General features: G+C 42.0%; 1 protein-coding gene across 6 annotated transcripts in view; it reads left to right on the top strand.

The window, feature by feature from the left end:
• Positions 1 to 12,682, top strand: part of PRORP (protein only RNase P catalytic subunit) — a 146,636-nt gene that overhangs the window by 115,213 nt on the left and 18,741 nt on the right. For 3 of the 6 annotated variants that reach the window (XM_023189617.2, XM_023189619.3, XM_023189618.3), the window contains one exon: positions 1,793 to 1,945. The exons of the other annotated variants lie outside the window; for them this stretch is intronic. In XM_023189617.2, the coding sequence (XP_023045385.1) occupies positions 1,793 to 1,945 (153 nt within the window). The remainder of the gene's footprint in view (positions 1 to 1,792; positions 1,946 to 12,682) is intronic. 6 annotated transcript variants of the gene reach the window in all.

The following is a 12,682-nucleotide window of genomic DNA, read 5'->3' as shown; positions in this document are numbered from 1 at the left end:
TTAAAACAGCTCTTCTACCAAGAACAAACTCAGACCATCCATGTTTCTGCCTTGATTCAAGTATAGTGAATACATTTGTCTCATTTTATATTCTAATTAGTCACATCAATCCCCATTATTGCTTCCCACCATTTCCACTTTCTGTGTCCCATTTCTGCCAAGAAAAGCAGAAGTAAGGGAGATGTGAGGGCTTGGGGATTTCTAAAAACTTTTCATAAATCCTCATTGTTATATTGACCTATAGTTATGTTAATGTAATATTTGCCAAATCTTCCCTCTGGGAAACACAAAGAATTTCCTCCATTAGAGACTAACATTTTAACTTTTTAGAGGACAGGTATTATGGTGTTACATACATAATATGAGAATTACTCAATTATGAGAGTTCATTAAATATAATTTAATGCAGAAATCCACTTTAAAAAAATTTTTTTCCCCTTATGTTTTCTTATCTTCTTGGATATCATCTTTTTTTTTTTTTTTTTTTAAACTCCATTTTGCACATGGGGAAACTTAGGCTCTTAATTTGCCTCAAAGGCACAAAGTACATTACTGAGCCTGAATAACTGGGTTTAAACATATGAGGTTGCTATTTTTGTACATCAAAAATGGTAGAATATTGGCAATTTTTGTGGTTCTCTAATAAATACAAAGCCTCTGTGTGTGTGTGCATAAAATAGATCATGTATGAAGACTGTTTAAATGTAAATGTGTAGTTTAAAGAGTAAATAATAAAACTAACACCTTTGTACCCACCAGTTGGGTTAAGAAGTTCCCTGTAAGTCCTGTTGAACCTCTTCTAACCTTGTCTCCTTTCCCCTACTAACTTCTTCCCCAACTCTCCACCCCAGTCAGGTAACATAATCCTACTTCTGTGTGAATAATTTTCTTGCTTTTCATTGTTTAGGATTGAAAAACTGAGGAGCAAGCTCAACTCTAGCTGTATGAGGAAGGGGCAAGATTATCACTATCAGATGAAAGCTCCCTTGAGGAGATAAACTGAGCAAGGTCTTTGGTTTATGATCTGGCTTTTTTTTTTGGGAGCTCCTTCTGGGGAAGTCAGAGCTCAAGGTCAAGTCTTAGGAAACGGAAGGTTTACCACAGTCAGGGCATCTGGCAAAGCTGTAGTTTGGACCAGGTACCCAATAACATGCCACAGAAAATATGGTCAAACAGAACAAGTTGCTGTTTTTCTGCCTCTAAACTCACCATGGCTTTCCCTCAGCTTTCAGGAGTAGGTCAAAGCAAATTTTTCTTACCTTTTCAATAAACTGCAAATCTTCACTGATTAAGCCACCATGGAATGTCAGGGAGTAAGGAAACTCTGGACTATGGTTAAAAGAAGCCAAGTACAGGCTCACTAAGGCATTCTATGATCCTGTTAAAAGGATGGTGGCCATGCACAGTGGTTCACACCTCTAATACCAGCACTTTGGGAGGCCGAAGCGGGCGGACTGTTTGAGGCCAGGAGTTCAAGACCAATCCAGCAACATGGTGAGATTCCCATCTCTACTAAAAATACAAAAAATTAGCTAGGTGTTGTGGTGCACACCTGTAATCCCAGCTAGTTGGGGAGCTGAGGCAGGAGGATCGCTTGAGTCCAGGAGGTCTAGGTTGCAATGAGCCCTCATTATGCCACTTGCACTCCAGCCTAGGCAAGAGAATGAGACCCTGTCTCAAAAAAATAATAAAGTGATGGCAGTGGGGGTCTTGGTGAGGACAGTATGCAATGTGACTATCTCTTGAGTCACTTTTCAATCTGGATTAATTGTCCTCTGTATCTGATACACAGCAATCATCCTGGGCTCTCCCTTCACCATCCTCTGGGGGATTCCCATTACCGCTCTCCTGTATTGGAACTCCAGTTTCCTGTCTTCCTCTTTCTTGGATTAGTCTCTTTAGTGAAAAATTCTCCAGGAGCTTCTCAAAGAAGGATACATGGGAGGTAAAATTTTTGTGAGTTTCCATGTCTGAAAATGTCTTTATATTATTCTTACACATGATGGTATAACTGAAAATAGATCTCAGGTTAGAAATAATACTATTTTAGCCGGGCGCGGTGGCTCAAGCCTGTAATCCCAGCACTTTGGGAGGCTGAGACGGGCGGATCACGAGGTCAGAAGATCAAGACCATCCTGGCTAACACGGTGAAACCCTATCTCTACTAAAAAATACAAAAAACTAGCCGGGCGAGGTGAGCGCCTATAGTCCCAGCTACTCGGGAGGCTGAGGCAGGAGAATGGTGTAAACCCAGGAGGCGGAGCTTTCAGTGAGCTGAGATCCGGCCACTGCACTCCAGCCTGGGCAACAGAGCGAGACTCCATCTCAAAAAAAAAAAAAAAAAAAAAAGAAATAATACTATTTCAGAATTTTGAAGGCAGTGTTTTATGCTCCCAGTGTTCCTCTTGAAGTCTGAAGACATTCTGGCTCCTTTTCTTTTGTATATGATCTGCTTTATTCTCTCTGGAGGTTTTTGGAGTCTGCTTTTTGTCTGCAGTGTTTTAAAATTTTGCAGTGCTGTGACTTTGTATGGTCTGTTTTCATTCATTGAGTTGAACACACAAACTATTTCATTCTAGAAACTGATATCTTCTTATTTGGGGAAATGTTCATTGGTTATTTTGTTGATGATTCCTTGCCCTCTGTTTCCTGGTTCTCTCTCTCTAAACTCAAATAATGAATCTTCAGACTTCTATCTCCTACCCCAGCAAAAGCAATATGTAACAGAGGGGGCAAGGGTGTGTGAGTCTAGGAATCTAATGCTTCTTCAGCAGTTTTCCCCAATTCTCCTTAGTTCAGCCACACACTTCCATTAAGTCTTACTCCTTTACTTCCAGTTCTGGAGTCTTTTGAAAATTGGGTTGGTTTTTAGCTTACCTCTCTTCAGATTTGATTTTGTTGGTCTGTAAAGTCAGTTACCACTTGTTTATCTGCTTTCCAGCTTCCAAAATTTTGTTGCTGTTGTCTCCAAAGTCATTGTGGATTTGTCATTTTAGAAGGTCTATATTATAGTTTGTTTGTTTGTTTGTTTGTTTGTTTGTTTGTTTGTTTTTGAGATGGAGTCTCACTCTGTTGCCCTGGCTGGAGTGCAGTGGCGCGATCTCGGCTTACTGCAAGCTCCGCTTCCCAGATTCACGCCATTCTCCTGCCTCAGCCTCCAGAGTAGCTGGGGACTACAGGCGCCCACCACCATGCCCAGCTAATTTCTTTTTTTTGTATTTTTAGTAGAGATGAGGTTTCACTTTCACTGTGTTAGCCAGGATGGTCTCGATCTCCTGACTTCGTGATCCGCCCGTCTCGGCCTCCCAAAGTGCTAGGATTACAGGCTTGAGCCACCGCGCCTGGCCTATATTATAGTTTTAATGGAATTTCAAGTGGGATTAAGATTAGATGCTTGTGTTCAGTTTGCCTTAACCTGAAAGTTTGTGTTCTACTCTTACCAAGTGTTGACAGAGATTATCACAAAAGCACCCAAATCTGTGATAATGCCAAAAGAAACTCTTTTTTTCTCTGTCTTTTGTTTTATTCTTTCCTTTTCTTTTCTTTTTTGCTCTTTGTTTTGGAGGTGGGGAGAAATAGTAAGGATTGGGAGCTCTAAATTCCCTAATCCAGTCCCTATTGTGTAGTAATAGCTAACATTTATTGAGATTTTCCCATGCGCTTTGTGTCTACATACATTATCTAAAGTAACCCTCATAATAACCCAATTGTTATTTCTACTTTACCAATGATAAAACAGGCTCAGAGAGGAAATGTAACTTCCCCAAGGTCACACAGTTGGTACATAGTAGAATTAGAGTCTGAACCCAGACAGCCTGATGCCAAAGCTTGTGCTCTTAATTATGATTATTGAACTATTAAGTAATACAAGTTGGAAAATTCTCTATTATGTGTCTATCCAGTTTTATTTATGTATAAGTCTTTCCACTGCAGAGCTTCATAGGGTGCTTAAAACATGAACTGGAGATGTCTAAGGTGCCCCTCCCTCCCTTCCTTCCTCCCTCTTATTATTTTTTCTGCATCCAGTCATCCATTATAAGGTGTCTTTTTATATAGCCAAGTATTTTGTATATTTCGAACAGACAGTACTTTACCAGAAAACGGAATCAATAACCATAGCGTACAATTGTGTGTGGCTTTGTAGCAAGACAAAAGCTGTGTGAATTAGTGCAGCCATGTCCAGGCTCCACAAATTTTCAAGCTTCTGAGCTCCCCACTCATCTTACTCTTTCTCTTCTAGTCATGAAATGGAGCTCTTTTATCCTGACAGTATTCATATACTTTCCCAGAGTGAGCAAATTATTCCCTATATGGACTGGACCTAGAACCCTCGGGGGAATTTTTAATAAACCTTTTGAGAGTGGAAATTTAAATGCATCAAAATAAGTTAGTTTAATCTTCCTGAAATTCGTTTTCAGCCTTCAGAATACCTATCCTTTCTTGCCTCACAGGATAAGGAGGAAACACAGATATCTTACAGAGAAAATAAAAGAACCAAATGCATATAAATGTTTGGAGAAAAGTCACACTATGAGTCAGGCGGCAAATCTGTCTTCTAGACAGCTTTGACTCTCGGCTAACTGGGGAAATCCATCTAGGCCAACAATTTAATAGTTTTCTAAAAGACTGGATGACTGTGTGGGTGCTAATGGCATCAGAGAAGATAGTGGTGAGCAGGAAACATCCCACACTTGACAGGATGTTCCCAAAGCAGGAAGGGATTTCTCTTCCTCCGTAGAATTGTTTCATTAACTAAGGATAAGATGAGATAATTGAATCTCCCTAAAATACCAAAGACTGACGAAAGCAAGATACAGGACATGGTGGGTCTAATGTAAACCAGTAGCATCATTTATGACACTATAATGAAGTAATAGTATTTTGTATATATCCATATATCCATTTTTTCCCCCAAGAGATTCAAAGTGCTTTACATAGTGAGTCAGTCATTGAATACTTTTAGATCTGTGTACGAAGAGGTAGAAGTAGGACTCCTGCTCAGTCAGCCTCAGCCTCTCTCCTCTGGATACACTACCAGACTTACAAAGCTTGCAGCTTACATACCACCCGGTGAAAGTTTCTTTTTCTTATCTTCCATTTCTCTCATTTTCATCAAGTGCTAATCTGTCTGTTGTATGGTATATAGCACTTAAGTAGTTTCAGCAAGACAATATGATTAAGCTTCCTTTAAATAAATCATGATCTCTTTCTCTCTCTGCAAGCAGCCAACAGCTGTCAAAGGTAGAACTGAGGCCAAGGCGGCACCAGTGGGGCAGGCTGCTAGTGAAAATATGACAAGAATATTTGAAACTAGAAGCCTCGAGCCACAGCTTTGTTAGGTTTCCTGCGCTCTCCCCCTTGGTGGCATTTTCAGAGGTACACAGAAAAATGTTGAATATAGCAGTCACTTGAGAAATACAGAGACACTCTATGTCTGGGACAGGGATTCTCATCCCAAAACTTAGCTCAAGAAAAAACAAGAGGAACGAAGACAAAGAAGGGACTTAAACTGGATATTAGCTAACCTGCAGAGAGTAATAACATCATAAAAACAAGTAGAAAGCTCCACTGGACTAGTGTAAGTTATGAGTTCCCTGTTTTTCTCCACTGTAAATTTTGTGGCGAGCACAATGCATCAGTTACAGGCATTATGTTTGTGATCTCCTAAGTTCTGGAACACTGCCTCAGGAGAGTTCATCAATCATTGTCTTCGTCCCTAAAGTGGTCTTGCGTTCTCTCAGTTTGTGGGAAATAATTGTCAAAATTAGTAAATGCACATGAAAAAATATTTACTTTTCTTGCTTTCTCTTCTCTGCTTTTGACTTAACCCCATTATATCCTCAAATCCAGCCAGACTCAAATAGGAAAATTTCCACCCAGGACAATTAATTCCAGTTCAAGCCCCAAGTTACCATGAGGTTCTTTAGTGAGGTTATCACATAAAAAGTGAAGATGGGCTGGGCATGGTGACTCATACCTGTAATCTCAGCACTTTGGGAAGCAGAGGCAGGAGGATTGCTTGAACCCAGGAATTCAAGACCAGCCTGGGCAACATCATGAGACCCTATCTCTACAAAAAATTTTTTAAAAAACTAGCCAGGTACAATAGCACGCACCTGCAGTCCCACGTACTCAGGAGGCTGAGGTGGGAGGATGGCTGGAGCCTGGGAGATTGAGACCACAATGAACCATGATCATGCCACTGCACTACAGCCTGGATAACAGAGCAGGATCAAAAAAAAGCAATGAAGATGAATTATTTCCTGGCTTTTTTGTTGTTGTGGTTCTTAAAGACCAGTGTGATAGTATATTTCCTGGTTTAGTTTCCCAAACAATTGTAGAACTGGTATTAGAAATCCTTTATATTAGTACACTATGTGGGTTACCTGTGGTTATTTTAAGAACTTCCATTTTTTATGGAATTTTAAATATCTCAGCTTATAAATAACTAAAGATACTGTCTTAAATATCATATATTTAAAATGAATTTGCTCTCCTTTCATAGTTCAGGTTCTGAACTATAGCTATGTGAATGTGTAAAGAGGAGGCGGGTCAAAGACTAAATCACTTTACATCCTTCCTGGTATGTACATTCACATGGTTTTATCTGAGAAAAGGGGCCGGGCACACTGGCTCACGCCTGTAATCCCAGCACTTTGGGAGGCCTAGGTGGGCAGATCACTTGAGGCCAGGAGTTCGAGACCAGCCTGGACAACATGGCAAAACCTTGTCTCTATCAAAAATACAAAAACTAGCCGGGCATGGTGGCGCATGCCTGTGGTCCCAGCTACTTGGGAGGCTGAGGCAGGAGAATCGCCTGAACCCAGTGAGCCAAGATTGTGTCACTGCACACCAGCCTGGGTGACACAGCGAGACTTGGTCTCAAAAGAAAAAAAAAAAGGAGAAGAAGATATCTTACACCCCTCAAATGCATGGTGCTTTGCTCCTCAAACACCCTACCTACTCCCAGTTTGGACTTAGAACAACTGCTGACCATTTTCAGGGAGAACAGTTTCTACTTTAATCAGACTCCCCTTCTACATCAGGTCCTTTAGAGGAAATTATTCCTGAGTTTAGGGATCTGTGAACTTCTTCTGGTTCCTGAAGAGCTATTTACATTGATTCATTTTACACATAGAATAATAACATCAGAAGCTGCCAGGAAATGACACGGATGCATTATCCAAGGAGTGCCAGACTAGCTGAATAGAACTGAGGTCTGCTGCTAACTAATTCAGATAAAGTGGAGCTTCTTCTCACCATCCCACGACTGATTCATTAAAGGGAGGGAAGTTGAACAGAAGGTAGAGAGGTAGATTGAGGAAGGAAATGTACTTAAGCACTGACACATGGCCTCCCTGAATCACCTTATCAAATAGGCCCCTACTTGTTTCCTAAAGTCATTAAAAGAGGGAGATATTGCCAGAAAGAACTTGCCTTGAGAGCCAGGGGGTTTTGAGATCCTTTTTTTTTTTTAATTTTTTTGGAGATGGCCAATTTCCATTTTATTTTCTCTTTTTTCAGAAAAATTTTTTATTTCTGTAGGTTATTGAGGAAAAGGTGGTGTTTGGTTCATGATTAAGTTCTTTAGTGGTGATTTGTGAGATTTTGGTGCACCCATCACCTGAGCAGTATACACTGCACACAATTTGTAGTCTTTTATCCCTCACCCCCTTCCCACTCTTTCCCCCTGAGTCCCCAAAGTCCATTTGGTCATTCTTTTGCCTTTGCATTTTCATAGCTTAGCTCCCACTTACGAGTGAGAACATTCGATGATTGGTTTTCCATTCCTGAGTTACTTCACTTAGAATAATAGTCTCCAATTTCATCCAGGTTGCTGCAAATGCCATTAATTCATTCCTTTTTATGGCTGAGTAGTATTCCATCATAGATATATATATATATATATATATATACCACAGTTGTTTTTGTTTTTTTCTTTTTTCTTTTTGAGACGGAGTCTCCCTCTGTCGCCCAGGCTGGAGTGCAGTGGCATGATCTCGGCTCACTGTAAGCTCTGCCTCCCGGGTTCATGCAGTTCTCCTGCCTCAGTTCCCAAGTAGCTGGGACTACAGGTACCCGCCACCATGCCTAGCTAATTTTTTGTATTTTTAGTAGAGACGGGGTTTCACCCCGTCTCATGCCTGGGATTACAGGCATGAGCCACCGCGCTTGGCCTATACCACAGTTTTTTAATCCACTCGTTGATTGGTAGGCATGGAAGTCATTATACTAAAAAGACGCAAGTTTATAGCAGCACACGCAAGTTTATAGCAGCACAATTCACAATTGCAAAAACAAAATCCTTTCTTTATGTTACCACGTAGGAACTCCTTGACTAAGTCCCTAATTTCTTTTTCCTTTAGCTTCTTTATTCTCTAAACGAGAAAACACTGCCGACTTCCCTCATAAATTGCTATGAGAAATAATAGAAAACTATCAAAGATAATTTCATCTTTACATGCAAAAAACTGTATGTAAATAATGTTTAATATTTTTGTTACTGATAACTTGATAAATTTTAATAACACTGTAAGGATAGTGGAGGAGTAGGGGAGGCACAGGTGCAGGCAGGAGGGTACCTGAGGAATTCCTACCTTGGACCAGAACACAAAATCGTGGATCCTATACTGATATAAATTTAGAATAGTAGCTCCAATTACTAATAGTAAATAAATAGGAAGAATGATATTAGATGACTGACATTTCAATTATGTTTCTACCAGAAAGTGCATTTTGGCCAAATATTAACATGAAACCAGAAGTAAATCATGGCCAGGCATGTTATCTCACGCCTGTAATCCCAACATTTTGGGAGGCCGAGGTGGGAGGATTGCTTAAACCCAGGAGTTTGAGTCTAGCTTGGGTAACATGGTGAGACCCCATCTCTAAAAAAGAAAAAAATTAGCTGGGTGTAGTGGCACATGCCTGTGGTACCAGCTACCCAGGATGCTGAAGCAGGAGGATGGCTTGAGCCCAGGACATCCAGGCTGCAGTGAGCCATGTTTGTGCCACTGCTGCACTCCAGCCTGGGTGACAGAGTGAAACCCTGTCTCAGAAACAATAACAACAACAAAAAAAAACAAATTAAAAAGAAGGTAGTCATTGTCCTCTCTGGCTGTCTTCTTTCATGGTGCAGGCTGGATGCTGAGCCCTGTAAATCTCCCCACTGGGTGAACTGCTGCTACCTGTAGGTGTGGCTGGTCTCCAACCATGACTGGGCTTTACCCTGTCCAGCTCTCTCTACGTGTCTGTAGTCAGCTCCTGCTCCTAGTCCCCACACCAGCCTATATCTCATCTGCACTGTTGCCCTCAAGCCTCCTACTCCACCCCCTCCACCATCCCTCTGCCAATGATTTGCCTCCTGTTGCACACAGAAAATAGAAAATATCAGGATGAATGACTTCATATCTCTACATACACAACACATACACACACCTACACACAAACCACACAATCAGATTTTCCTGTTTTTAGACCTACCCTTTTCCTTCCATCTCAGTCACAAGAGGTGTTCTGTCCACCTGTTCTCTAGATTCTGTCCCCGGCTTTCTCAGGAACCTTGTTTTCTTTTCTGTGCCCATATCTTCAGCCTCTACCTTGCTACTTGCTTTTTCTGATCAGAATATGAATATTCTCAAGTCCCTTCCATCCTTAAAAAAATTGAGAAACTTTCTGCTGGTTGGGTGCGGTGGCTTACACCTGTAATGCCAGTACTTTGGGAGGCCAAGGCAGGTAGATTGCTTGAGGTCAGGAGTTCCAGACCAGCCTGGGCAACGTGGTGAAACCCCATCTCTACAAATAATACAAAAATTAGCCAGGTATGGTGGTGTGCACCTATAGTCCCAGCTACTCAGGAGGCAGAGGTGAGAGAATCACTTGAGCCCAGGAGGTTGAGGCTGCAGTTAGCATGATTCATGCCACTGCAGTCCTCCAGCCTGGGTGACAGAATGAGACAAAAACACACACAAACACACACACACACACACCTTTCTCCCTTTGCAGTGAAGCTTCTGGGAGGTGGGATTTGGAAGAGGCCACAACACTCAGTATCTGAAATGAAGAGCAGAACTGATTGTTTGTTCAGACAAAATAGAGCTATACTTGTAGGACAGAGTCTCTCTAGGCAAAACAAACTGCATCCTTATACAGGATTTAGGGAACCAACTGAAATCTCACTCCTGCCCCCTCTGGCATCATCAGAATGACTCCCCTGGGTTGCAGGCCACACTTTGGTTCTATCTGACATGGTGTCCCTGTAGCACTGGTACATAGCCGCTCCCTCCTTCTTGAAATGCTCCTTATAGTCCCTTTCTGAGAGACCACTGTCTCCTGGGTTTTCATCTTTTTGGTCATGCTTCAGTCTCTGTTACAAACTTTTCTTAGTACCCCATCCTTCAAATAATGGTATTCCTCAAGTGTCATCCTCCATTATCTTCCCTCCAGAGTCTTTACCTATCCTGTTACAGCTCATCTACTCTCTGGTGGCACCTGCCATTGCATGTTCCCTGACTCCCAAATCTTTATTTGCAGCCCAGATCCCTCTCCTAAGTGGTAGAGAGCCACATAACTGGCGGCCTACTAGATCTCTCCCACCTTGGGATATCAAAAGCTCCTCCTCTCATAGACTCCAGCTGTCCAATCTGTCTTCCTTTGTCCCTCTCCTTATTTCCCATATCCAGTTAGTGACTAAGTCTGCTCAGTTCTGCTTTACTAACTCCCAGAGGGCTCTGTTCTCTTCATCTTTACTGCCAGTTTTTTCATTATCTCTTGCCTGAATTACTGCAGAACTCTCCTAATTGATCTCCCTTTTGTAGCCCAGACTTCATGCAGTCCACAATTTTGATCTCTCTAAAATGGAAGTCATGTCACTCTCCTGTTTTGTTTTGTTTGTTTGTTTGTGACAGAGTTTTGCTCTTGTTGCCCAGGCTGGAGTGCAAGGGCGCGATCTCAGCTCACCACAACCTCCGCCTCCAGAGTTCAAGCGATTCTCCTGCCTCAGCCTCCTGAGTAGCTGGGATTACAGGCATGCGCCACCACGCCCAGCTAATTTTGTATTTTTAGTAGAGATGAGGTTTCTCCATGTTGGTCAGGCAGGTCTTGAACTCAGGTGATCCGCCCGCCTTGGCCTCCCAAAGTGCTGGGATTACAAGCATGAGCCACCGCGCCCAGCTCACTCTCCTGTTTTAAATCCTTTGATTTTCCCCCATTGCTTTCAGGCACGAAAACACTTTACAGAACTTATAAAGACCTCTGGGATCTAACCCTTGCATTCATTTCCCATCTTATTTCTGGCACGTCCCATGTCATCCTCCCACACCTCTGCTTGAGTCACATTTGACACCTTGCAGTTCCTCAAATTCAGCATGCTAATAAAGAGCCTACACCTTCAACTTGCTGCTCCTGTCCTTGGAAATTCCCATTCCTTGCCGGGCTAGTTCATCTGAAAACTCAGCTCAGCTGTCACTTCCTCTGTGGTGTCTTCCCTGACCACCTTCCTCACCCACAGTCTGAATGAAGTGCCCATCCTTTGTGTTCTGTCTTAGTGCATACATTGTATTATAATAATTTGACTGCAAAGTCCTTGAGGTTAGAGATAACTGTGTTTGGTTGTTTTTTTGTTTGTTTGAGACAGAGTCTCACTTTGTCTCCCAGGCTGGAGTGCAGTGGTGCGATCTCGGCTCACTGCAACCTCTGTCTCCTGTGTTCAAGCAATTCTCCTGCCTCAACCTCCCGAGTAGCTGGGACTACAAGCATGTGCCACCATGCCCGGCTAATTTTTTTTATATTTTTAGTAGAGACAGGGTTTCACCATGTTGGTCAGGCTGGTTTCGAACTCCTGACCTCAAATAATCCACCTGCCTCGGCCTCCCAAAGTGCTGGGATTACAGGCGTGAGCCACCATACCCAACTGGAATAACTGTTTTTTTATATCTGTATCCCAAGTACCACATGCCTAGTGACTTACAGAGGAGGTTCTTGTTAATCTTTGATAAATGAACTGGCCTTTTCAATTCGTCAGGACCATAATATTTTGTTTTATTAAGAGATAGGGTCTTGTTGTGTTGCCCAGGCTACACTTGAACTACTGGGCTCAAGCAGTCCTCCTACGTCAGCATCCCAAGTAGCTGGGACTACATGCATGTACCACCAAACCCAGCCTCTAGATTCAACTACCAGTTTGCAAGAAGCATAGAAGACTGGAGACTATGTTACATGATACCATAGGGATGCAGTCGGTAAAATCTAAATGGAGGAAATTCTCTATGAGCAATCATATGCCTTAAACTATAAGGGAGAAAAGCTAAATGGAGAAAAAGGTTCTACAGAGTCTTAAGAGAGATATCAGGCAATTTGAATGTATGGGAATTTTTTAGATCCTTATTCAAAAAACAATTATGACTCAGAAATATGTTACATTTATGTTACATAAATTTTATATTAAATATGTTTTACAACAATAAAAGATTTTATTGGGTCGGGCGCGGTGGCTCATGCCTATAATCCCAGCACTTTGGGAGGCTGAGGTAGGCAGATCACTTGAAGTCAGGAGCTTGAGACCAGCCTGGCCAACATGGTGAAACCCTGTCTCTTCCAAAAATAGAAAAATTAGCCAGGCATGGTGGTGAGCACCTGTAATCCCAGCTATTTGGGAGGCTGAGGCATGAGAATCACTTGAACC

Source organism: Piliocolobus tephrosceles, chromosome 6 (assembly GCF_002776525.5).
Source record: "Piliocolobus tephrosceles isolate RC106 chromosome 6, ASM277652v3, whole genome shotgun sequence".
NCBI lineage: Eukaryota > Metazoa > Chordata > Mammalia > Primates > Cercopithecidae > Piliocolobus > Piliocolobus tephrosceles.
This window is presented reverse-complemented; position numbering and strand designations above follow the sequence as displayed.